The sequence below is a fragment of the Ahaetulla prasina genome, chromosome 4, assembly GCF_028640845.1.
Source record: "Ahaetulla prasina isolate Xishuangbanna chromosome 4, ASM2864084v1, whole genome shotgun sequence".
Taxonomy (NCBI): domain Eukaryota; kingdom Metazoa; phylum Chordata; class Lepidosauria; order Squamata; family Colubridae; genus Ahaetulla; species Ahaetulla prasina.
This window is the reverse complement of record NC_080542.1, coordinates 125,944,471-125,971,792: the sequence shown is the minus strand read 5'-3', so window position 1 is coordinate 125,971,792 and position 27,322 is coordinate 125,944,471. Positions and strand designations below refer to the sequence as shown.

General features: G+C 36.3%; 2 protein-coding genes across 9 annotated transcripts in view; one reads left to right on the top strand and one right to left on the bottom strand.

Annotated features, from left to right (window-relative positions):
• The window catches only part of LOC131198441 (protein adenylyltransferase SelO-like), a 55,618-nt gene extending 35,912 nt beyond the window's left edge, over positions 1-19,706 (top strand). For 3 of the 6 annotated variants that reach the window (XM_058183085.1, XM_058183090.1, XM_058183089.1), the window contains exons 8-20: positions 859-926; positions 2,078-2,165; positions 3,616-3,685; positions 3,904-3,976; positions 5,466-5,549; positions 7,063-7,192; positions 11,077-11,121; positions 11,213-11,294; positions 11,380-11,472; positions 15,030-15,109; positions 15,931-15,974; positions 19,224-19,303; positions 19,440-19,703. In XM_058183085.1, coding sequence (XP_058039068.1) covers positions 859-926; positions 2,078-2,165; positions 3,616-3,685; positions 3,904-3,976; positions 5,466-5,549; positions 7,063-7,192; positions 11,077-11,121; positions 11,213-11,294; positions 11,380-11,472; positions 15,030-15,109; positions 15,931-15,974; positions 19,224-19,303; positions 19,440-19,562 — 1,060 coding nt within the window. In that variant the 3' untranslated portion in view covers positions 19,563-19,703. Of the gene's footprint in view, positions 1-858; positions 927-2,077; positions 2,166-3,615; positions 3,686-3,903; positions 3,977-5,465; positions 5,550-7,062; positions 7,193-11,076; positions 11,122-11,212; positions 11,295-11,379; positions 11,473-15,029; positions 15,110-15,930; positions 15,975-19,223; positions 19,304-19,439 lie in introns of all 6 variants that reach the window. The other 3 variants (XM_058183088.1, XM_058183087.1, XM_058183086.1) reach the window with 2 other exon arrangements.
• A 2,493-nt stretch (positions 19,707-22,199) lies between these two features.
• Positions 22,200-27,322, bottom strand: part of APBB1IP (amyloid beta precursor protein binding family B member 1 interacting protein) — a 51,267-nt gene continuing 46,144 nt past the window's right edge. For all 3 annotated transcript variants that reach the window (XM_058183461.1, XM_058183460.1, XM_058183462.1), the window contains 2 exons: positions 24,889-24,992; positions 22,200-23,543 (listed from right to left, as the gene is read on the bottom strand). In XM_058183461.1, the coding sequence (XP_058039444.1) occupies positions 22,959-23,543; positions 24,889-24,992 (689 nt within the window). In that variant the 3' untranslated portion in view covers positions 22,200-22,958. The remainder of the gene's footprint in view (positions 23,544-24,888; positions 24,993-27,322) is intronic.

The window sequence follows — 27,322 nt, the reverse complement described above, 5'->3', positions numbered from 1 at the left end:
ATGACATTGAGTCCTTTAGTGCAGCAGGAAACTGTAAAATAGCAGAGAAGTCTTGACCCATATTTGCATGACATAAACCCAACAAATTCATCAAGTTTCCCCAATACATATTTGAATTTCCTAGTCTATCCTAGAGTCAAGGAATTTCCTGGTTGTTTTACCATCTAAGAATTAACTAGGTCCTACTCTGCTGAGATTGGGAAACAACCAAGACCCAGTAGAGGCTCTTCCATTGCTAGGCTTCTCTGATACATGTGTATTGTAGCAAGATTGTATGAAGTCTAGTTGAACCTCAGACAAATAGACCTTTTGCCAAGAGTTTAAGACTATTATGGGTTACATCAGTAACCCATAATGGTCTTATGGTCTTATGGTGGGATCCTACTGGTTTAACAACTGGTTCAGTGATAGCACATGCACGTTTGCGTGTGTGCGCAGTTTTATGAAAACTTACCTTCCACATTACTGCTAGTTAGTAACACAGGTGAGGTGCGGCAATCCATTCTGCCGCACAAATCAGCTGAGAAGATATAGGTCAGTAAAGCGCAGGAGCGGGCCCACCTGATTGTTGGAGCGAATCGGTTCGCTCCCAGCTGATTATCGGAACTAGTGGTTTGCACGAACTGGTCCAAACAGGTAGAATCCCAGCCTTGGGTTACATCCTACTTGTTTGACAATTGTAAGGGTCCTCCTCAGACTTTTAGAACCATTGTGAGATCAGGTTTATTAATCTGTGTTTGGTTTTATTTATCCTTCTTTTTTTCCTTAAGATATAGTATGAATTCACTTTGTCCAACAGGATTCTGAACTTCTTTCAGTCTGCCTTGTACTAATTCCCTAATTCCACTGTTTCCACAGCTTAGTTGTAAGTGATGACGATGTTTGGAGAGATCAGTTCTACAATGGGAATATTAAGAAAGAAAGAGGTATTTTTTTAATCCCTGTTTGACAATGTTATCATTAAATTTTCTCAGATCACCTATTTCTAATCTGCTTTCTTATCTGTTGATGTGAACCTATGCATTAGTTATGCTTGTGACTGGATTATGGGCTGTGGATAATGGTCTGCTACTCAGAAGCTAGCTTGCAACTGGAAGAACAGTGCTTCATTTCAGATGAAGAATGTTTCCCTTTCAGGACATTACTTTTCTCTTACATGCTGAAATGAACTTAATTTGACTCATCATAATCTGTGGTCAGCTGTAGTTTTCGTTTTTATGTATTTTGAATTTTATTATGGTCTCTTGAAGCATCTTGATTTATTCATTTAATACTGCATGTACCTGGACAGTTTTTCTTCAGTTTTCCTTTTTTGAAAACATACTTTTTAAAGTATTACCTAAATTAAGTCATTAATTAGCAATAGTTTATTGCCTCACAGCATTATGACTAATAGTCCTTAGCAAGCCACTGATTTGACTAAATTACTTTCAATAAGAGAATTTTCTCTTTAGTTCTTCCAGAAATGGACATCAGAATTCTCCATTCTAATACTCAGCTTTTACTAGTCTGATAGTTTTTTGAAAAAAACATTTCTTAGTGCAAGAAGTCTCTTTCTATCCGTTAAGGCAGGGATGTCAAAGTCGATTTTATTGAGGGCTGCATCAGGGTTCTGTTTGACCTCAGGGGGCCTTGGGTGGGCGTGGCCAGCTCAACATCACTCGTGTCAGGGGTGCCTGTGGTGGCCCGAGCGCTCTGCCAATAAAAATGGGCTCCCAAACTCTGTTTTCGGCTGCAACGGCTTCCTGCATCCCTCTGCCAATGAAAACGGAGCTCAGGAGGGCTGCCCACAGCCCTCCTGAGTTCCATTTTCGCTGGCAGAGGCATCATGGGCCAGTTCTTTGGTGTTTCCAGGATGGCCCTGCGGGCTAGATCTAAGCACCCTGTGGGCTGAATTCGGCCCTCGGGCCTTGAGTTCGACACCCCTGCATTAAGGGAACACTTTTTATTATATATTCCACTGTGTAAAGTTCTTCTCCCACCATAGAGCAAGCCTTCATGCTAAGAAGTTATGGCATAAGGAAGTAGGTGAAGGAAATTTTGAAATGCATTAACTTGTATATATACTTATTTGCAGGTGCAATTGTGTTACGTGTTGCAAAATCATGGTTTCGAATAGGATCATTGGAAATACTAGCTCATTCTGGAGAACTGGATTTATTAAGGTTAGACTTAAACCCTTCATTCAAGATTTCCATTTCTATAGCCAGACAATAGAATAGCTGGTTCAATAAAAAGAAATGCAAACTGTATTATCTGGAAAATACAAGAGAGATTCTAGATGGGCATTCAGTAAGATGCAAGAAGTTGCAAAATTTGGATCCTGAGTCTTCTGCAAAGCTTCTTTGTATCCTGGAAAAGCTTTAAAAATGAAAGAATTACTTGCTTCTTCCATATATTTAGGTAAGTGAATTACCATGCATTTGAACAGATGTGCAGTTCTCCATTATGATAATGACCAATATGGTAGTGTCCATTAGCGGAATGGTGGCAAAACCAATAAAATGCAGATGGCAATTAAAGCCCCTTTGTACTTACATGGGACATTGATGGACATACAAAAGGAGTGAAGCTTGGAATGTGGTGCCATATGTGCTACCTGGCCCATTTTAACCTGTCCCCCCTGCAGACAGTAATGCATAAAAATAAATAAGGAAAATAGAAAATTGCTGTTATTTCTCAAATCACCCTAGCTAGCTATTGTATTTCCCTATTTAAAATCTTTTACAAACTTTGACAATCTTACAATATTTTTTGCCAATGTAAATGATATTTCTTTGTTTTTAATTGTTGTTGGGATGTGCTGGAAGTACAATGTTGCGTACTCTGTATTAAGGTATTTCTGAATATATATTTTATCACAGTAGGATAATTGTATCATGGAATTTGTTTCTCACACAAAAAGTACAATATCAATTTAATTTAGTTTAATTTAGAGTACATTTTAGGAAATATGTATATTTGTTTCTATATTTATTTATATTTATATTGTATTTAACATTATTCAATGAAGAATTTATTAGATAACTTCCCAAAGCATTATTTCAATGCATTATTATTCTGTATCTTTAGAGCTGGACGTATTTTCCTTAGGGGAGTGCATAGAATTTCTAAATACTGGAGGATATGTATCTGAAATAACAGCTGCTAATTTGAAAGGAAAATCAGTAACCTTTTCCTTTGACATTGACCACATTTTCTTAAATTGTACAGTATCTGAAGGAGATGGGCAGTTAAGAAATATGAAATATAAATAAATAAATATAATTACGGATTTATATATAAAATCTGATTCCAGCTTTTCTTATGAGGTACTTAGAGTTATGTTTGCATAATAAGATTTTTGGGATTTCTTTTCCTCCTTTGGATAGGTAGTGTAATTTCTGTTTTAGCAAGTATTACTTTGATTTTTTATTAATTTTTCAATATACTATGATTAAAATCAATATTGTACATCTAAGCAGAGCTAAAATTCCTTCCTGAAAGATACAATAGATAGCTTATCTTCAATTCAGTTTAGTCTTCTTAGCAACAAATAGGGTTCAGTTTAAATATTTACTTAACTGATGTTTCAAATTCTTCTTTGATAAAAGAAACTTTTACTTTGTGGAACAGGATGCTGCTAGATATGGTCATAAAAGAGCACTTTCCAAAAATAAGAATAAATGATTCAAATAAATATCTGGTAAGTTTTTTAAAAAAATCCATATACATTTATGTCGATCCAAATAGGAAACATTTATAAAAAATTGTGATTATGTATTTTTGAAATCTTTTGTAATCTAATTTGTAAGGGTAATTGCATTTCCAACAATTGTTTTATGTATTTATAGTAAATATGAGCTAAATATTCTGGAATATTACTACTTTATTTATATGCTAAATGTAAAACTTTGATTTTAGGCATTTTTCTCTCAAGTAGTATCTGAGACGGCACATTTAATTGGCTTGTGGATGTCAGTCGGCTTCGCTCATGGTGAGATTAAAAGGGGGAGGGTTTGATCTGAACAGTATAACCTTTTTCCTTTTTGTTAAAGATGGATGGAACACATAGCAAAAATTTTGAGTAGTTCAGAGAACCAGTAGTAAAAATTCTGACTGGCCCCAACCCCATCTATTCTCTGCCTTTCGAGTCCTAGCTGATTGGGAGGAAATGGGGATTTCGAAGTAATCTTTCCTTGGAGTGGGGAGGGAATGGAGATTTTACAGTATCCTTCCCCTGCCACGCCGACCAAGCCATGCCATGCCCACCAAGCCACGCCCACAGAATCAGTAGGAAAAAAATTTGAAGCCCACCACTGGTTCATACATTGTACAAGGCCAAAGCAAAACCATTCACAGTTTGACTTAATATACTCAATTCATCTGCATTGACTGCTTTAAGTCTTTACTGCTCCCTTAAGGGCTCAGAGCCCTATAACTGGAATATATTTCTTTCTGTATGCTTGGTTAGAACTTTCTTCCTTTCTCTTTAATTTAAGTGCTGTAGCAACATTCAACGTAGTTGAATAGATAGTAGATGTATTGAGAAGGTTGATTTGGAGCAACATGGCCATGCTATAATTTCATCAATAGGCCTTTAAAATGTAAGAAGAACAGTGCTCAGGAAGCCATTAGAAGATTTCAGTGCCTTTATTGATATTTCTTTACAGTTTACTTTTCCTCATGTCTTCTTATTACAGTAATTCCTCAAGCTTTTTTATTTTTTATTTTTGGGAAATATTAGACAAATATCCACAACTACTTAAGTACATGAAGACATCTATCAATTTATTTCACTTCCTTGTTGTAAATGAACCGATGTTTGAGACTCCATAACTGGTGGGAGCTGAGGTGAATTCTGACATTTTTGGCATTTTCGTATTGTCAGTGGATAAAAAGAAATTGAGCATTGATTGGTTCATAGTGATTATGTTTTAAAATAGGCAGAAGTGAAGGTCAGATTCAATCTACTTAGGAAAAATAGAAATTGCTACTGTGAAAATCCCATAAATTAAATCATGAAAATTTAGAAAAATAACTTTTCTAATAATTATTCTGTAGCAAAATAGTACTAGATCTCTTCTAAGCTATTTGAACAGCATAAGTTAATAAAAGGAGTTAATGTTGAAGCTGGAGCATTACAAAAATAGTATTACTCCTTGTGATTTGGTTCTAGGACTGTTCCTAATCCTCAGTCACTACTGTGGCTTTTCAAAACACAGACTTATTACTAGATTTTTAATACACAGGTATCTATCTATAGCTTGTCCTTTTCTTTCCAAACTGTATAATCGAAAATAAGAAAGAGGAGTTGTATTTCTTATGAAAGAATTAAAAGAATCTCAGTTTTTGACACTGATCTTACAAACCTCTTAGCTATGAAATGAGGGGCTAGATCTGGTTTCCAAATTGCTCCTGAATAAGTTTCCGTATTAGCACTTCTTACTGTACTGTTTTGATAGCCATGTTGCTTTATGTTTTAGGAGTATGCAATACTGATAATTTCAGTTTATTATCCATAACCATAGATTATGGTCCATTTGGCTTCATGGATTCATACAACCCAGGTGAGTATAACCTAAAGGAATTCAGGCTTTATTATTTTGCAGACAATGAAGCATGAAATTCTAAGCTGTGCCTGCATTTTTAAATTTTTGACTTCTTAAATTTACGTGAGATCAAAAGGATTAAAAGATTGAAATGTATGGGACTCATATATTAGAACTGGAATTGACCAGTCGATGGACCCTTGAGAGTTGTATTTGAAATATTTAAAATTAAATTGATATGTTAGGTGTGGATAAAATCTTAATTACATCAAGGGAACTATAGAAAAGTATGCTAGTTTTTGTAGAGAAAAATGGGGGTTAAAGTTGTAGGTTTTATCAGGGGATGTAATTTTCTTGTTGTGTGAGAAGGGCAAGGTTTTGGCCATGGGAGATAGCATATTCATTGTCAAGTTTCTTTACACTTTCTTTCTTTACACCTGAAAGAGTCCTGTTTGAGAGCCTTTAAAAGTTGAAAGCTATTACTCATGATGCCATGAAATTAAATATTCATTAGCATACACAGTGCATGTAGAGTGAACCTATGGAATGCAGATATATCTCAAATGTACTTACAGCCCATATATATTCTGATATGGGCACATTATTATTAGTCATTATTATAATTTCTATGAAGTATAATCATAAAACATAAGTTGGTTATTAGTAAATTTGTGACAAAGCAGATTGGGGGAAAAAAGCCCCAAAGTAATACTTATGTATCTTAAAATAAAATGAAATTTTATTTTGTATAACAGGCTATTTGTGTCCAAAAACATGGTCAATATTTGTTGTTTTGTGTCCAAAAACATGGTCAAATTATAGTTGTTCATATAATGATCATTCAGTGTTACAGTGGCACTGAAAAAATGATTTATGGCCAGTTTTTACACTTAGGACATTTGCAGTATCATGGTCATGTGCTCAAAAGTTGGGATTTAGTAATTATCAAGGATTTATGACACGTATTGAACTCTCTTAAGAGAGTTCTATGAGAGTTCACTACGTTCACGTATTTGAACTCTCCTAAGGTCATATAATCACAATCTGTAACCTTCTTAACTGCCTCCAGACAAGCAGAGTCAATGGGAGGTCAGATTTGCTGAATGACTGCATAATTCATTTAACAATTGCACTGATTTGCTTAACAACTTAATTGTGGTAAACAGGTCATAAAGTGGTACAAAACTCAATTATCAACTATCTTGCTTAGCAACATAAAATGTTGGGTTCAATTGTGGTCATAAATCAAGGATTACCTGTGTATTTAAAAAATGGATAGTTTAAACCACTGATTTTGGTTTGCAGTTGGGGTAAAAAAAATACATTGCAATTTTACACTAAAAGGAAAATAGTGCATTATTTTCCTTGGGCTAATCTAGCCTAAATAAATATGCTTGCATTTAGAAATTTGGGACGTGGTGTCTATAGATATTTACTACCTGTGTAATTTTCCTTATTCTGAATCAAGATGAATGAATGTGGTTGGCTATTTCAAATGTTCCACTGTAGTAAAAACAATGTTTTGTTTTAGACTTTGTTCCAAACACATCAGATGATGAAGGACGGTATAAAATAGGAAATCAGGCAAATGTTGGAATGTTTAATCTGAACAAACTGCTTGATGCTTTAAACCCTTTATTTAATCCAACACAAAAGCAATTGTAAGTAATCCTTTAAATTGTCTTCTTATTTAAAAGAGCTGAGATGACCATTCATTCCGAAAAGAAGATATTTTCCTGCAAGAGAATATTTTCAAAATTGAAATTATGTTTTACAATAGAAGCTTGCAAAAGAATAAAAGTGTTCCGTGGATTTATGGAAACTACAATTTTATAAAGTAAAATTTTGTACTTTTGCTGCTAGGAAACTGAAGAAGAAAAAAAATGTGATTTTTTTTATTTTTTATTTTGACTTTTTGCTTTAATTTGGTCAAAAATTAAAAGCATGCCTAGCAAGACATTTTTTTCCTGAATATCATCTGTAGTTTTAGAGGCAAATGGAAAGAGATTATTTGAAGCACTTTCATTCAAAGTGCTTTCATTATTATTATAAATTTGTCCCAAACACATGAATCATTTTAGTAATATCAGTTTAACTTGGGGTGCGCAATTGAATCCATAGAAAAAGCAATGAAGATGAGAGAGATGGACCATGATTGCACCATTATCAAATGTTTGCCAACTATTCTATATATTTTGTTTCATAAAATATGAAAGAAGATACAATATCTTGTAGAAGCCAAAAATTTAGCAGTGATTCAGCTTGGATACATTCCTAATTTCATAAACTATGGTTTATTAAACTGGGAAAGAACCTTTGACTTAAATGCTGTACTCTAGCTATTTCCTTCATTTTGTAAGGATTCAATACTTACTTTGTAAATAAACCAAATTCAGCACTTTTCTAGGCCACTGTTTCTTGGAATGTACAATACCCATGAACTTAAACCACACATTGCATAATTAAAACTGGTACATAAGAAGATGAGATAAGGAGCTGAAATCTTATTGCAGCTCATAAATTTATGGTATATTAAATAGGAATGTTATTTCCAAAAAGGCCTTAGGAATCAGCAACCTTTTCATGCTATGACGATCATTGTGTCTGAGTTTCTTGTTATCCTCCTGAAGATCTCAGAATCTTATGAGATTTCAGTTCTGTAGTCTGTAGATGAAAACCCTGAAATGTGACAAGATTTGGTAAGATTCCAGCTATGGTTTTCTTAATTGTAATAAGTATATTAAAATTTAATAAATGGAGGAAATAAGTTTCACTCTTTTTGGGAGAGTGTTGATGGACACTAATCCTCAGAGGTAATAAAAACCATAATTACTTAGCAAGGCAAATGCATTTTGGGCTTTGTAACCTATATATTTTATTATTTAAATAAAGGTTTGTTATGATATGGAGAAAATATTAGACTCAACTCCTCATCAGACGAATGAAAAAGAGTCTAGGCTGAAATCCAGGATATTCACTTTTGGTCCATTCAGATAATTCTGAGGTGGTTGTATTCTTCTTAGAGTTCTTACCTTCTGCTGTAATAGGAATTCCAATAATTCCTGCTGTTGAGTTCTTAGTGTTCTTTGAGCTTCTTTTTCCTTCCCCTATACACATTTCATTGCCATGCCGGAAAACCTCAGTGTGAGGGAAAGTGAGATTTGCTGACAGTTTATATAGTGTAGCTTTTTCCTGCCAGTCTTGGTGTCCTTCTTAATAGTTCATTGATTGGGGTATTTCTTTTTTCCAAATTGCTTATGGGGTGCTTCTTCTGCTTGTCTAATGTTGGCTGGTGGAGATGATGTGTAATGGATTGTTTCCTTTCTTGACTTTTGGTTGAATCTTTTAAATAGCATGTAGCTGGGTTTATCTTTGTGTGTCTATCAGTAAAACCTTAAAGAATAGCAAGAATCATGAGTTACAAATATTATCTACTCTTGGAATTTCTTCTGAACTGATTAGAAATGACACAAACCAGGATATCAGCCATCCAACACAGAATCAGTGGAAAAGCTATGGCTGGAATTGTTTGTCTCCTTGACTCCCCCCTCCCCCCCCCGCAATGAAATAGGTGTGTTAATCCTATTAGAATTTAACTCATCTATTTTTATGTTTACTGAGGGAAAAATGCAGATCAGACTAAAGAAAGATCAGCCATTTGCTGCCAAATGTTAGCAGGTTGCAAATGCAGGATTATCCATCTTACTAGATCATCCAGGGTAAAATGTCTAATACCTAAATATCTATGGATATTCTCCATCATCCAGGTCATGGTTGTCTGAGAGGTGCTATTCCAAAGGCAACTGGATTTTATTGGGTATTTTTTCCTAAAAATATTTCATTTCTCATCCAAGAAACTTCTTCAATTTTGACTGAATAGGTCAAATTTATATTCTGAGGAATTTGGAGGAATTTATATTCTGTGCAGTCATCTAGTTGTTGACACTGAGGGTCAGTCACTAGCTCTCCAAGAATTGTTAAGACTACTTGGAGGTTTATCTTTATCCTCGGAGTCACCTTAACGACAGTGTAAATGAATGTGGAATCTTCTTGGGACTGCTGAAAGGATTGTGTTGTAAATAAGAGATAGGTGGTATCTTATATTCCTCCCCCTCTATTTAAGGGCTGTTCAGTTTTAATATAGATGGCCTCTTTGACCCCTCTTTCAGACCAATGGCCCTCTTTGCCCGGAATGTGAACTTTCTTAGAAAGAGTGACTTTGCCTTTCGGATGCAGATGGACTGCTGAATATTGTCCTGATCGGTTTGTTTTCCTGTTTGTTTTTGCCATGTGTTTGTGAAGTGGTTGTTTTGTTTCCCCAATGTACAGATCTCCACATGTCTTATTACCCTGCTGTACTGTACATACGACATTGCTCAGTTTGTTTCTGAATGCTTTATCCTTGGGGTGGACAAGCTGCTGTCTTAATGTGTTCTTGGCTTTAAAGTGTGCACATATGTTATGTTGGTTGAAAATCCTTCTGAGCTTTTCAGATATTCCTGCATCATATGGAGTGACAACATTTGTTGTTCTCTTTGTCTGTTATGGAGAAGTTCCTGCTGTATCTTTTTTTGTATTTATTTTTTAAAATTTATTTTTATTTATTTATTTATTTTGCCAAGCATATATAAGATTACATATATAAGTATAAACATGATTAGGAATACATGAAATGGATACGAATAAATGGGGACAGTAGAACAGAGACAGTAGGCACGTTGGTGCACTTATGCATGCCCCTTACAGACCTCTTAAGAATGGGGTGAGATCAACAGTAGACAGTCTAAGGTTAAAGTTTTGGGGGTTTGGGGAAGAAACCACAGAATAAGGTAGTCATTCCAGGCATTGACCACTCTGTTGCTGAAATCATATTTTTTGCAGTCAGGTTTGGAGTGGTTTACCTTAAATTTGTATCTATTGTGTGCTCGAGTATTGTTGTGGTTGAAGCTGAAGTAGTCATTGACAGGTAGGACATTGTAGGAGATAATAAGCAGGTATTTGATGAAGTCCCAGATGAGGTAGCTTCCTTGATGTTTTTTTCTTTTTTTTCTTTTTTTGGTAGTTAAACTGTCTTGACTTTTCCGGATTCTGCAGTACACATTAAGAAAGGCAGAAACCTTAACATCAAAGTATACAGAAAACCTACACACATTTACATATGCCATGTTTCCCCGAAAATAAGACCCTGTCTTATATTTTTTTGAACCCTGAAATAAGCGCTTGGCCTTATTGCACTTAAAAGCCTGATTGGGCTTATTATCGGGGGATGTCTTATTTTGGGGGAAACGGTACTAAAGCACAAACTAGGAGTGCTAACAATCAAATGACTGCAAATAATAGAAATCCTTCCATTCCTGCCCTCCTTTTCAGTCAGAACTGAAAAAGCATCTTCAGTGAGAAGCAAAATGGTTTTAAGAAAAAAAACAAACGAAGAAAGTCCAGTTGCCTTTAGGAAAAGCACCTGTGTAATACCTGAACAATAACATCTGAAAATGTTATTAAATTGTTGTTTTTTTGCTGAAACATTTGCACCTTTTCTGAACAGGGCTTCTCAAATACTTGAAGGATACCCTCAACAATATTATAAAGGGTATGTAAGCATTGGAATTAATTTTTTTAATAAAAACGCACATATTTCTGTGACATATCAGTTTTGCCATGCTAATTTTATTAACCTTCAGCTTTATAGAACTATTCAAGACAAAATTAGGTCTGCTAGGAGAGAATGAAGATGATGAATATTTGATTGCTTTCTTTCTAAAAGTGAGTTTTTTTTTTAATTAAATATTTGTTCTGTACCTTGAGTTATCAGTAAAGGCTGATACAAAAATGTGATCCTATTTCTTAGCTCATGGAAGATACAAGGGCAGATTTCACAATGACTTTTCGGCAACTCAGTGAGATTTCAGAAGACAAACTCAAAGATTTCAACATACCTAAGGTAGGTGATTATGTAAGATACATCATTGTTAAGAAAAAAATGAGTTTTCTTCTTTTAAAACAATGGATTGTGAAAGTGGAGTTGGTATAGGATAATATATGTACATACTATACATATACATATATACACATATATAGACGTAACTACATATAAATACAACACACAGAGATATGTATGTATGTATGTATATGTGCATAAAAACACAGATTTTTATATAGCTATATATTTATAAATGTCTGTCTGTCTGTCTGTCTGTCTATCTATCTATATATCTGTTCACATAATATTGAGAACATTAAAGGATGCACACATACTTTTATGGAGCCGGCAAGATTCAGAAGTAGCTACGGTGCAATGGATCACATCCAGGTTGTTCAGTAAGTCATTGAACGGCTCAACGAGTCATTGAATGGCTCAACGAGTGCATGGCTTTCATCGACTACGAAAAGGCATTTAACTCAGTAGTCCAGCAAGCAATAGACACTGCTTACACAAACTTACTGCAATCAATAAATGAAAAAACAATGGAGACAATTTATTTTAATGATCTTAAAGTGGAAATTAACATACAACAAGGTGTATGATAAGGCAATACAATATTACTCATCCTTTTCTCAGAAATACTTCAGACAAATACTTCTCAGAAGTATTTTACAACCCAGGCTGGGTGAAAGATGGAATAAAAATCAATGATGCCTTTTTAAAGCACTCAAGATTTGCAGATAATGTTCTCTTCTCGCAACACCCAGAAGAGCTACAAAGACACATACAAGAGCTTCATAAAGCAAGAGAACCATTTGGCTTAAAAATAAACCTGAAAAAAGCTAGTTATGTTTAATAAATTCACCAAAGAAAGAAAAAAAATCTGGAGAAGAATTAGACATAGTAGACCACTACATATAACTTGGCCAACAGATCTCAATGGAAGGTGATACAATAGAGGAAATTGAAGGACATATTAAATGTGGTTCTCCAGCATTTGGCAAACTAAGCATAATTTTTAAGAACCTCCCCCTATGCCTGAAGAGTCTTATCAGTGTGTGTTATCTCTATACATACTCCATGCCAGTGGAACATGGACACTAACCTGACAATCGATACAAAAGCTAAGAGCGGCACAAAAAGCCATGGAAAGATACATGCTCGGCATTAGAAGTCAAAATAGAGAAACCTGCACATGGAGTAGAGAACAAACCAAAGTATACGATACCAAGAGAGTAAAAGAATTGAAATGGAAATGAGCTGGCCACATAGCAAGAAAAATTGATAGCAGGTGGACCAAGGCAGTCATAGAATGGATTCCACTTGATAAAAAGTGCCCATGAAAGAGACGTTAAACAAGCTGGAGCGATGACATCAGCAAGTATTGTGAGCCCATTTGGCAAAAGAAAGCTCAGGACGTATAGGTTGGATACATGTGGAAGAAGACTTCATCCTGCAGTAGATAGACAATAGCTAAATTGATGATGATGGTGGTGGTGGTGGTGGTGGTGGTGATGATAATGATACACATATACATACAAACACACATATACAATACTTGCTGGTGTTGTCAATCCATCTTGTTTTAGGTCTCTTCCGTGGATGCTTTTTATCATGGTGGGATCCATTCTGTGGCTGCTTTGGTCCACCAGCCATCAGTTCTTCTTGCTATGTGACCAACCCAATTCTTTTACTCTCTTGATGATATCATATACTCTTGTTTGTTCTCTAATCCATGTCCAGACCTTTCTATCTTGTCTTGTAATGCCAAGCATGTATCTTTCCTCACAGGATTGCTGTTGTGGAGAAAATAGGAAGAGAAAATAGTATTAAGCATGTTCACCATCTTGAGTCATTTATAGAAATAATTAAGGTGGGAGATTTATATCTCCTACAGTGGTGAAGGTGTTTAGTACTACATTCTCTTCCTATTTTCTCCACAACAGCAATCTTCAGCTTCAATCACAACAATACACAAGCACACAATAGATTTAAGCTTAATGTGGACCGCTCCACTTGCAGAAAATATGACTTCAGGAACAGAGTTGTTAATACTTGGAACACACTGCCTGACTCTGTGGTCTCTTCTCAAAGTCCCCAAAGCTTCAACCAAAAACTGTCTACCACTGACCTCACCCCATTCCTAAGAGGTCTATAAGGGGCGTGCATAAGAGCACCAACATGCCTACCGTTCCTGTCCTAATGTTCCCTTTGATTGTATCCAAATTTCATATAGTTATTACATACTTATGATTATATTTATGCTTATATATCATATAATTATTTCATGCTTATGCTTATATATACGGTTGTGACAAAATAAAAAAAAAATCCTGTGTGGACAGTTGGGCTGTCTCCTGAGATCTAGGCCAGCACCTTAACCACTAGACCAAATTAGCTTTCTGATAAGATTGCAGATTGTCACAATCTGGCTAGATACCAAGTTTTTTTAAATAATGTTTGGTTTTTAGAACGAAGAGTAGAATTGGAACAGCTGCCTTTTCCAATGTTTATCTTTCTAGGTTTCCATGGTAGCAAAACATTGATGACTGATAAGTTTCCTTTCCAAATGCAAAACAAACATTGAGAGGAAGGCAAATGCTTCCCAATAGTGCAAAAATCGTAAGGAGTTTAGAGTTTCCTTACATCAGCATAGAATATTCCAGGATATACTGATCTCTTGTCTGCTCTTATTCCAAATGCCTAAGATTGTCTATAGTTTTACCTGATTGCAAAACAGAGTTTACCTCACATAGTCCTACGATTAACAATAATTTGGCATCCACTTGTTAATTGAAAAGCCAAATTGTTGCAATGATTTCCCTACAAAGGTTGTTTTCTCTACCAGCTCATCAAAATTGGGATGCAGCCTGGCATTGTCAGCAGTAGTGGGTTTCAATTTTTTTTACTACCGGTTCTGTGGGTGTGGCTTGGTGGGCATGGCATGGTGGGCATGGCATGGTGGACATGGCAGGGGAAGGATAATGTAAAATATCCATTCTCACCCCACTCCAGGGGAAGAATACTGTAAAATCTCCATTCCCTCCCAATCAGCTGGGACTTGGGACACAGAGAATAGATGGAGGTAGGGCCAGTCAGAATTTTTACTACCGGTTCTCCGAACTACTCAAAATTTCCACTATTGGTTCTCCAGAACTGGTCAGAACCTGCTGAAACCCACCTCTGATTGTCAGTATTGTTTTATATATTCTGTTTGAGTAGTGGAACAAACTCACTATCCGGCATGCCAACTAAGGAAAGTGGATTTTCATTTCAAGAAAAATCCTAACCCTGATCCAGGCTGTTCAAATGTTGCTGTCTTTTGTGTACAGAGCAATATTTAGCCAGTGGTGTGTGCTTGCGACATAGTTCTTTTCAAATTGGTTATCTTAATCCCAAGTCTAGCAAGGAATTCTACTATTTTTTCTTTTTAAGTACTGATTTAACAACTGTTGCTGGAAGTGAATATTTGTTACTGAAGTTCTATACAGGTCTATTCTGGAATATTAAACTTAATTGACAGTTGTAAGAATTCTTGTGTTTTGTATTGTAAGTGTTCAATTATTTTCATACAGGAATTCTGGGCTTTGCAAGATGTAGCTAAACATAACAACTTTTCAACCTGGATTGCTTTGTACCTCTTGAGATTAAAAAGGTAAATATAATAGATTAATTTATTATAATTATGATTACATGTTAAAGAAGAGGAACATTAATTTCACTAGATGTTTTCCAAGCAGCTTCTTCAGTTATTTATGATGATCTGAATTTGATTACTCAATTGCAACATTTAAAGTAATTTTAAATAAGTAGAACAGGATTAATGAGGGATGTGCTATCCGTTCTATGCACAAAGCATTCCATACCCAGATTAGTCAATATTGAGCCATCTGTCCATGGATTAAAATACAGATCTTATGAGTTTAATCTTTGCATAGCCCTAGAGTAGCATTTCTCAACCCTGGCAATGATAAGATATGTGGCTGGGTAATTCTAGAAATGGAAGTCAATGGATCTTCAGGCTATACAAGTGTTTTAACAAGAATTCCAGGATGGAGATAGAAAAAGGAAGAGTAAGATTAGCGGTAAGTAGAGTGAGTTTGTTGATTATGTCTAAGGAAGCTGGAGGAGATGAGAAAAGAGCAACATACAATGAGCTAGCTCCATCTACTCCCTTAGGCTCCTCTTTGCCTTAGTGAAAATCTGTATTAACCTAAATGATCTGAGGTTCAGTATGGCTGCATTATCACTGAGTTAGAATGGTCTGCCCAGATATATCTTCATTCCATGCATGGAACAAACCATATTTTTCATTTTGCACATCTCCAAATATCATGTTGCAAAATGCACAATATCTACTCATGGTTGAAAATGTGTCTGTTCTTAGGAATTATTGCCTCAAAATCAGCCTATATAATCTATATAAAGAAATAGTTTCAAACTGAATGTTTGCATCTGTGTTTATATGCTGTATAGGAATATAGGTGATTCAGACTCTGAAAGAAGGAGAAGAATGAGCAGTGAGTATAGTGATAATTTGTTCAGTCATTCAAAAGTTCATTTCTCTTCTTATAGATTCAGCTTCTAAATACCTGCTTGTTCAATAAAATAGATGTATATTGTTAACAATTGGAAAGCTTGAGAAGCAAGGAATTTTTCATTCTTTATATTTAGAACAAACACGGATTGGAAAGCAGTGCAGTTTCACTGTAACAATTTAAAGATTAATTTTGATATTCCTGTATTTGCAGTTTTCTGTGCTGAACTTTGTGATTCAAAATTCAAAAACAATTCAGTCCTTTACACAAATGCTAGAAACTTCCCAAAGTCTGGATGGCTGTTTGTTCCTCCATTTCTTTCCCTGGAAAAAAAGGCAATTGTATTGAGACATGGCACATGCCCTATCCCAAAATGATAATCTTCCCAGGTTTGTGCTTGATACTCAAGTCGGCCCTCTGTTAGTGGCATAGCATAGTCCCAGCTGTTCAGCCCCATGTTTTTAGAGGAAAGACAAGAAGACTAGCCATATCAAACCTCCTGTTATTTGACAGATGTTTGTAAAGGCCAATCAAGCCAAGCTGCATTTCCTGCCTGTCCTTGTTCTCATTGATTAAACTCTGAGAGGCACAGCTATCCCAGCTCAGCAACAGCTGCACTACAGGTGCAGAAAATGTGACTGACCCTCAGCCTCTCCAGTGAAGAAGCAGAATGCAAGAAGGATGTGCCCAAAGGGGCATGCTTTGCAAGCATAGTGGCTGAAACTGATTGCCCGGGGATGCCAATCATCTTGAGATCTACACACTTGCCAGTGGACTATAGATTTGAAAAGGTTGGAAATGTCTCTAGCTGCAAAGAAAGCCTTGTGTGTGGCAGAACTCAGAATTGAAGTATGGACATGGACAGAATTGAAGTATGTCATGGACAGAAGCAGCAAGATTTGAAATAAAAAATGGCCACGATTCTGTCAATGGAAGGTGGTTGCACCTTAAAAGCTTCTGGAAGCAAGTGCAACATATTGCAGATGAAAATGACATGTTTTTGAAGATACCAGGAATTAACTTTTTTATAAGAATTTTCAGTGATCCCCCATGTTGATTCCCATGGTCCCCATGGTCAATTCCAAATGTTTGGAACTGACAGAGATTTAGGTTCACCATAAAATGAGCCCTACATGTGTGTCCATGAAGACTATAAGCAAAGGTGATTTTGTAACTTTTTTGGGATTAGATTTATATTTTGCCTTTCCTCTCAGAGCTTCAAGTATCATGAGTAGCATTGACTCCTCAAATTATATTCACTTTTTGTTTGAGAGTAATTATGAAATGATTCTTCTTCAAACTACAGTACTTTTTATTTTCTAGAAGTAGGAAACCAACTATGTAGCATTTGCTTAAAGAAAGATTTGGAAATCTATAATAACTCGATAGAACAGTTCTCAAAGGGTATAGACTAGACTAGACTAGAATAGAATTTTTATTGGCCAAGTGTGATTGGACACACAAGGAATTTGTCTTGGTGCATATGCTCTCAGTGTACATAAAAGGAAAAAAAAAGACTAACACCCAAGGGAACTGAAAAATAATAAATAAGGGGTTACGGGTGTATAATTTTTTCAAGTGCTTTTCCACATAAATTACCAATTTGTCTTTACCAATCAGTTTATCAATTTGATTCAAAAATATATTCTACGTATTTGATTTTGAATATATTTGATTCTCATTCTGTTCTCTCTGAGCATAGAATCTGCATGAATCCTGTAATTTTTTAACACACTGCATTGCTTTACACTGAAGATTAAATCACATCTATATCTTGAGAATATACTTTTTATGCAAAAGTCTGGTATCTGATCTGAGGCTCAGTTTGTGAAGGAGTACAAGACAGGAAGAGAATCAGACTTCCAGTGTAGAAAAACAACTTAAAAGCTACTGGTGTTTTGCAAGTTGTGCATTTTAAGTATTGTTTAAGACAGATCTATTTAAGACAGAGACATCTTTCCTTTCCTTTCCTTTCCTTTCCTTTCCCCTCCCTTCCCTTTCTTCCCTTCCCTTCCCTTCAGTGGTGGGTTTCAAATTTTTTTTACTACCGGTTCTGTGAGTGTGGCTTGGTGGATGTGGTGTGGCTTGGTGGGCGTGCCTTGGTGGGCGTGGCAGGGAAAGGATACTGCATCTCCATTCTGTCCCCACTCGAGTTACTGCAAAATCCCCATTTCCTCCTGATCAGCTGGGACTTGGGAGGCAGAGAATAGATGGGGGTGGGGCTACAGGTTCTCTGATCTACTCAAAATTTCCACTGCTGGTTCTCCAGAACTGGTCAGAACCTGCTGAAACCCACCTCTGCTTCCCTTCCATTTCCCTTCTCTTCCTCCTTTTTTTAATAGAGAAGGTTGTCTCAAAAATGAAACCTAGGACAAAAATAGCTAGAACAAACTATTTTGTTTGTTTATAAAGTTGTATGGTTCTATTGTTTTTTTTAATTTGATGCAGAGATTAAAATGCAACAAATAAGTGTAAACTAAGTGGTATTGTTAACCCTAACTCTAAAGAAATAGTTTTATTCATTAAGGGAAGGGGATTCATGTTATCAGTAAATAAATTTAATAAATAAGTAGTTATTTTAGGAATCACAATATATTATTTTTGGTTGTTGTCTAATATAAGTGATCTAACATTGTAATATGCTCTAACCCAGTGGTAGTCAACCTGGTCCCTACCGTCCACTAGATAAATGGTGCTATAGTGTGACCACAAACAAAATAGCCTCATCCCAGAATAGCTCGCGCATCTCCCCCCACACCACCCAGCTGTAACAGACAAACAAAGCTGGTAGCTGGCGCCCCCCCAACCCAATCCACAATGCGCAAGAGTCATGCGCAGACGACGATACACGGTGCATTACTGTGGAACCGGTGGGCAGTTAGAAAATTTTACTACTAACAGATACAAAAGTGGGCGGTAGTATAAAAAGGTTGACTACCCCTGCTCTAACCAGATTTTTGGAGAAGGAAGCAATGGAAGGGTTGCTACATTTATTGAAGCTTACAGTTTAGAAAAAAATTGGGATACTTGGCAACATCTTGTATTGTTCTAGTACAGGTTCAGGATAAAAAGTAGTATGGTGAACAATGGCTATTCAGTTTTATCTTTCTGTTTTATTTCAGACCTTTGAAATCAGTATTTTTATTCTAGCAGTGGAAAGGAAGTAGATTTCGGTGTAGCAAATCTGTAGTTATGTTTTGTATCTGCAATTCGTTTTCTTTTTGGTTGCAGGTGTTAACCCAAGATATGTGCTTAGAAATTGGATGGCAGATTCAGCTGTCCAGAAGGCGGAAATAAATGATTTTTCAGAGGTACATGTTTACAAAGCTGTCCTGATATAGTCCTTATATACGAGAGACTAAAGTTATTTTCTCTTGAACAGACCAAAGGTATTGTTTAAGCATTTTCAAATCCCCTGCACCTGTTTTTTCCCCTTTTGTTTTCCAGGTCCGCTTCTTGCAACAAGTTTTGCAACATCCCTTTCTGATACAGAACCTGGCTGAGAGAGCTGGTTATGCACAGCGTCCCCCTGTTTGGGCTAAAAATGTTAAAGTCAGTTGTTCATCTTGATGAAAATAATTTGTGATTAAATTAAATGGTGACACTTTCCCGTCATAGATTTATATTGTATTATTGTTGAATTACTTTTTTCCTTTGCTAGATTTCTATAACATGCTAGGCTAGGTTAAAAGGGAGTTTGTAGTTCAGTGTTTGTTGATCTCTTTCGGTGCAATTTTTTGGTTTTGGCAAACTTCTCCGACTTGAGAGAAGCTAAATTAAATCTTATTTCTAAGCCTTTTCCAAAAGCACTGAAAAAAATTAAAAGTCTGTTTTTCTCTCCCCCCCTCCCCATGCTCATTCCAGTCTGTACAGATGTGAAGCTGTGATCAAACAGCACGAAAGTCTTCAGTTACAAATTCCTAAATATTAAACCAACACTGGTCATGTCCCAAAAAGACAAAGAGGCAGATTCTCAGATAGCACATTATATAGTCATGGTAGGCACTATTATTATCTGTTTTTCCATTTCCATTTGCCCTATTCTGTTTAGTCTTCCTATAACTTCGGCTGTTTCCAATACTCCTTGAACCGCATTATACTATACTTTTGTGTCAGAAGCATTGAAACGCTTCCATGGTGAAAGGATAAACTGGTGACATCACCTTTTCCTGGGGGATACTCAGTTGGGGGTTCCTTTCATGTCCTAGTTAAGTTGCCCACTAAAGTGGTACCATCTATTTACTTGTGATCTCCTGCTTTAGAACTCTGAGTTGGCAGGGCTGGAGCGAGTGATGGGAACACACCCCGCCAAATAGCAACAACTGGGTCTTGAATGCCCTAACCTCATGAGCCATTCCACTCCACTCAGAATGAGATGGGTGCAGTGGTGGGATTCTACCAGTTCGGGTGAACTGTTAGTTCCAACTTTCAGCCGTGAGCAAACTGGTTCTCTTTCTTTGAAATGGCCCCACCCATCTACCCCTTTGTTATACTTACCTAGATTTCTCTTCCGAAACCCAGCTGTTCGGATTGCCACTCCTTAGCTGTTTTCCTTGTTCTCAGCAACGCAGAAGTTCAATTTTCTGATAACTGTGCACACACATGCTCAGCGAACCGGTTGTTAAACCACTAGGATCCCACCACTGGATGGGTGGTATATAAATTTAATAATAAATAACTAAAACTATTATGACCAGAAACCCAAAGGAGTCCAGCACTTTCCTATTTAACCATTGACATAGATGTTTCATGCAGAATATCACATTGCACCATTAATGCAACTTATAAAATTCACATCATTTATGCATGGTGTACATTATGTATTTGCTCCTCCCGCTTGCCTGGTAAATCAAAGGCCATCAAGTCTTTTTTGATCTGATTTTGTACCAGTCACCAGTGGTTCACAGGCCAATTTGTAATTAGAGTTCAAATGTTGCAGCTAAGAAAATCTGCATTTTGCATTTTAGTAAATTTGCATTTACTAAACTTTTAGATATATTAATGAAAAATGAAAATCCAAAATTCATGGTGGACATATTTGTATTGTAAATGTAAAAAGAATCTCTTATTGGCCAGCAAGTTCGTTGGGAGGTTATTCTGTTATTCTAAAGAATATATAAAGTTCCCAAATACTATTTCTGGGTCCCAGGTTGAGTTTTCAAGAATTGTGAATTATGAAAGGGTTAAATATAAAATGCAAAGAAATGAGGCGAACTGGTATTTGATAAATTTTAAATGGTATTTTGTGGTCTGCCATTTGATTTGGATGAAAGAATGGTTGTTGCTAAGAAATAAGGGAAAGTTAGAATTGGAAGAGCACAAACAGATTTGGGTGGCAATTTTTTTTATGCACAATAAAATTAAAGTGAATGTAGGTTTCAAAAATCAATTAAGTTAGGAGTGCCATATTAAGAATATAAAACAAATATAAACTCAGACTTTGCCCGAAAATACTTTACTGGCTTAAGCGTTTTATAGAAAAGAAACAGTGTAAAGAAAAATGATTAACATATCAAAACTTATAAGCAGAGGAAACTAGAGAACTTGAAATGAAATCAAAAGAACAATTGACTGCTGATGGACTTATTTTTTAAAAGGAATGTGATTGCACTGGCAAAAAAAAACAGCTTGCATTTCTTCTTCTCTCCTCTTGCAGAGCAGAAAGATTGGAGGAGATATCAAGATAGTACAAAATGCAAAGCTGTCTGTATAGAATCGGTGATATTCAGCCGGTTCTGACTGATTTGGGTGAACTGGTAGTGGTGACCTGCCTACCTAACCACCCCGGTGCATGCTCACATTTTCAGTGCATGGCTAACCGGTGGTAAAATTATGTGAAACCCACCTCTGTATACAATGCTCATCATTCCCAGGCTCAGTCTGCCATCACAATAAAACTGAATAAAACTTTGTTTACAATTAAGTAGAAAAGCAAACAGCATATTCTCTTGCGAACCCTTCCTCTTCAATCTCTCTAGTCTGCGAGAGAGGGGGTACAGGATATATACCGACTATAATGATAATGAGGATCAAATGACTGAGGGAAGCTGCAAAAGTCATAAATAGTTGTAAATTTGCTGTAAATTTTAATTTTTAGCACCATCATAACTTTGACTTAATGACTTAATGTGAACCATGGCTTAATATAGTATATGAATCAGCCATTAATTTCCAAAGTGTATGCTTTTCATTAATTTAGACACTGGGTTGAAGAAATAAGTTTTATTCATGAAGATTGCAGTAAATAAAGGAGCATAAAATACATGATAAAATATAAGTAAGAAGAAATAAATTACTTTCTTTGAGATAAACATTTTTAGATATCACCTAGTATAACCACTACATATGTAGTTGGGAATGGAAAAATTAAAGCTATCTCCAAAGGAGTTATCCTGCATTAAACCAAATAAATAACCACAGAGATTGCCTGCAGATATTATCACTGAAAACAAATTTCACTTTGTCTTTGAAAGAAATTGAGGAAACAGCTGTAATATATTGCATAACATTCATAATAATGTTGTGAGTTGCATTTTCCCCAAATCCAACTATGGGGGAAAAAAAAGTAGATGGGGCAGATATGGGGCAGATTTTGACTTCATAATGAAAGAGGGAATTTACAAGCTGTGAAGTGAATTTGTTATTCAATGTTACACCCCTTATTTCTACAAAGTGTTTTAGATGAGTCAAATTGCCAAGGCCTTTGAAAAAAATAGCTTTTTATTAAACTAATCAGCTTTTAAATGAATCCTGATTTTAAAAAAAACCCTACTGGATCAAATTAAACAATTTTTCTGGAACCTGTTTTTCTCAAGGATGACACCTATGCTTGATTGTACTTTTCAGGCTTCAAGCAAAGAGCATGGGAATTGACCCAGTAGCTCAACCAAACCTTTGGTCTGTGTCTACCATAAATTTTTCTAGCATATTCTCCTTTAGATCACCTGATGTTTGAAACTACTTCGTTCATGAGGACTCACTCCTTTTCTTTTGCAATGCTCTCATGAGATCAGACATGAAATCTCCTTGTTCAGTAGCATGTCTCCTTGAAATTGATCCACTTTGTTTTGGTCTTACGACTTGACAAGCACCTTCTTCTTGTCTTTTAGGAGGAGGTGGTGGTTTCTTCTTAGTTGCAGGAGGAAGCCCAGGGGCAGAGAAGGAAGGCGGTGGTGGAGGTGGTAATTCTGAATATCCAATGCCAGTAGGAAGAAAAGGAGGTGGGGGAGGAGTGAAATCAGGAGGAGATTCATAGTATTCAGGTAGTGGTGGAGACGGTGGTGGTGGTGGCGGTGGTGGTGGCAGATCTTCCAAATTGGGAGGAAGTGGTATAAATTCAGGAGGTGGTGGAAAGTCTTCATAATTTTGTAAGGAAGTTGGATTTTCTCTCTCAGCAATGGTGGATAAATCCAATGAAGCAGTAATAGCAGAAGACCGTCTTTGAGGAGGGGGAGGAGGATGCAAACCACCATGTTTGCGGATCTGTTTCACCTGTTGTATAGGTAGGGATGATGCTTGACCAACATTGAAAGTATCATCTGGCTTTTTAACCTTAAAAAGAATTTTAAAATGATTAGCATATGACTAAGAAATTAGAAGAAATTTATGAGTTCCTGAATAATTATAAGAGTGTTAGTCAAGAGGTTCCTACTGATACATTGCCTATTATTCAGGAAGCAATCATTTACAGCATTCATTCAACAACTTTAACATGTTGTGGATGTCAACTTCCAAATTCTCTAGTCAGTATGCTGGCTAGGGAATTCTGGGAGTTGAAGTCCACACATCTTACAACTGCTGAGGTTGAAAAGCAACTATTTAGATGCTCCCTGATTTTATTAGGATTAATGCTGATAAAAGCAAAATTCTTATCAAATATTTTTACATTCACCAGGGTAAATGTTTAACTTATCTCTGATTTTTTCATATATGAATGAATACTGAATTGAAATCTAGCTTGCGTTAAAAATTGTTTGAATTTTGCAATTGTAATTGCTAAATGCAATTATAATTTTATAATACAATAACACACATGTATAGGTAGAGAATTATATAAAATGCATACCTCATGAAAATAACATGCAAATATATATCATTGTAGGAAGAATTGTCACCAATGTTAGCAGAAGTGTATATACCATCATTTTGGTATAAACATTTTTTAAAAATCAAAGTTATGACACCAAAATTATAAAAGGAAAAATAAAAGGAGAAGCATTAGTAATATCCCTAATGTTCACTTACATTCAGTGTCTCAAGTACCCACAGTAGTCTAATTACTAAGTTTTTATGCTACCCCTCCCCCTTGTGAAATGTTAATTCACAAAGAGCCTTAATAGAAGAGGTTGCAAGCAAAATTTACCATTCTTTATAACGAATTAATGCTTAAAAGCTTTTTTAAATGACATTAAAATAAGAGATGCATTTAAAGGGTTTTTAAATAAATATAGAACAGTTGATATTTGTCAGTTTCATATTTATACTCTTAAATGGAGTGGGTGGCCTTAGCAAGGGCAATTGTGGACTAGAAGGGACAAAATAGTCTGAAATAAAACCTAGGCAAGGTATAGGTAGTCCTTGACTTACAACTAGTTTCTTAATAACTGTTTGAAGTTAAGATGGACCCTCCAAAAGCCACTTACAGCATGTTTTCAAAGTTTCAACACCCAGATTCATCCCTACGGACACGTGATTGTCTTTGAGTGTTTGACAAATGGCCGTTTGCAAAATTCCAATCATGTGACTACAATTTGCAATGGTTTTTTTTGCCGGTTTCCAGCATTAATTTCCCATTTCTGGCAAGGAAGAGGACTTCTTCAGCAAAAAAAGACCAATAATTTTTCGGAGACCCTTTCTTCCAAAAAGGTAAGAAGGCCTGTAGTTTTTGCATACTTACATTAATTTGTATCTTTGGCATCTCAGCAGATTTTCCAGTTTCTGCAGTGTTTGCTATATTAAGAGTTATGTTTTGGGTGATTTGTCCATTGGCATGAAAGCTACCTATAATAATGATAATAATAATAATAATACAACAAAGAAGAAAGAAGAGTTTTGCCTATGCTACTAAAAATAATTAGATTTAAAAAATAATCTTATTCAGTATCATCAGTAAGAATTGAGATTGGCAAGGCAGGAATCATCAAACCCAGGGAGTATCATGCTGCAAACATACTTCAAGTACTTTTCTAGGCTATCAAGTATATGTTAACTTGGAAGGAACAGAGAAAAAGGCCTAGCATTTAAACTGAGCACTGCTGTATTTGATTTGATTTTTTGCATTATTTTGGGCAATCAATCCTTGTACAGACTTCTGCTATGACGAGAATATGCTACTCTTTCCATCGTATTAAAATAGGTTATAAATTGGTGATGGCAGATGAATACTGTTCATAATTTCCAAAAGGAGCATGGACCTCAAGTCACCCTTATGACAAACTGGACCAAATGAAAACAGGTGTACTTTGTTTTTAACTACCATGCATACGATCTTTAAGAGCTTAGTAGGTTAGAAGAATGATCTGTTATTCACCTGTTTAGTCAAGGAAAACTGAAAATGGAATCTTTGAGAAAAGCAGTTATTGTACTGGAATATCAACTCAGTGTAATAAATGAGAAAGCAAAATATAGTTGCTTTAAAAGAAATACGATGCAGAAAATTTTGACTGATGCTGAAGGCAGTTTCACACTCTTTTCTATGCTGCTTTTGGCTGTTCCTGAAACCAATTTAGCAATTCTATTCTGAGCTGTAAAAGGGATGTAGTGGTTCAGTGGCTAAGATGCTGAGCTTTTCGATTGAAAGGTTGGCAGTTCAGCAGTTCGAATCCTTAGTGCTCTATAACGGGGTAAGCTCCTGTTACTTGTCCCAGCTTCTGGCAACCTAGCAATTCGAAAGCACGTAAAAAATGTAAGTAGAAAAATAGGGTCCACCTTTGGTGGGAAGGCAACAGCGTTCCGTGCACCTTTGGTGTTTAGTCATGCCGACCAGATGACCACGGAGATGTCTTCAGACAGCGCTGTCTCTTTGGCTTTGAAACGGAGATGAGCATCACCCCCTAGAGTTGGGAACAACTAGCACATATGTGCGAGGGGAACCTTTACTTTTACCTTACTCTGGATTATAGTGCTCTGGCAATAGGCCTGAGCTAATGAAACATAGAAATAAAGAAAACTGACAGCAAAAAAAACCCCAGTGGGTCCATCAAGTCCAACATCGCTATCATAGTACTTGATTGCTTGACCTTCTTCCCATAGCAATTGCCAACACAACTTTTAGGGATTATTCCTTCTTCATCAGTCATTTAACATGGATTCCCCTTCCCCCTAATTGTAGCCTTACTGCTCTGGATGCTACAGTGATCAAAAAGAACAGGTTGTTCCTTCATTCCGCTGCAAGTTGATAGAAACTCTGTAGCAATGAAGAATCAGATTCATAGAACAAGAAGTAGAACTCCTTCAAATCTGATATCTATGTTCTGTGCCTATAGTTTTTAAAAAGAGAAAGGAAACCAGAGCAGGAGAGAAGGATGATAGGAAATAATGCAGAGCATGCTTCCTCTGGAAAAACTGGGAAAAAATTGTATTGATGGCCACTGAGAAATGTAAAGGTACAACAGGTGTGTTCTGGCATAATAGGTAATGAAAGTGGCAGAAGAATTAGTCTTATGGTTACTATTAGATCAACTGAAAGAAAGAAAATAACCAAGCTGACCAATTGAGGGTACAGCAGCCCAGCATGAAGTAGCCTTTGAGGGCAGTGAATGACCTGTCATTGGAAGGGAATAGAATAGCAAGCATTATAGCTAATCAAAGCTGACGATGTCCTAGCCTGGAATAAAGCCTAGTACAGGGGTGTCCAAACTTGGTCCCTTTAAGACTTTTGGACTTCAACTCCCAGAGTTCCTCAGCCAGCTTTGCTGGCTGAGGGACTCTGGGAGTTGAAGTCCAAAAGTCTTAAAGGGACCAAGTTTGGACACCCCTGGCCTAGTAGATAAACTGCACAAAAGGGCTTAAAATGGCTCAGGACAGAAAACAGCAGAGCTTCAAAACATGGCTGCAGGGATGGGTTAACGAAGGGTAGGATAGAAGGTGGAGGATGATTTCAAGCAATGCGATACTCAGAAAATGTCCATCAGGGCAATTCTGGCCTGAATTGTAGTTAGGATTAAGCAAGAACACCTTAGCAAGCTAATTGAGACCATGTTATGGGGACAAATAAAGGCCATTCCCCATTAGCAAAAGCAGTGCTTTTACAGACTTTTCTAAGCAGAGTCAGCAAATTGCACCCAACAAAATGGGTCCTCATTTTACCAACCTCGGAAGGATGGAAGGCC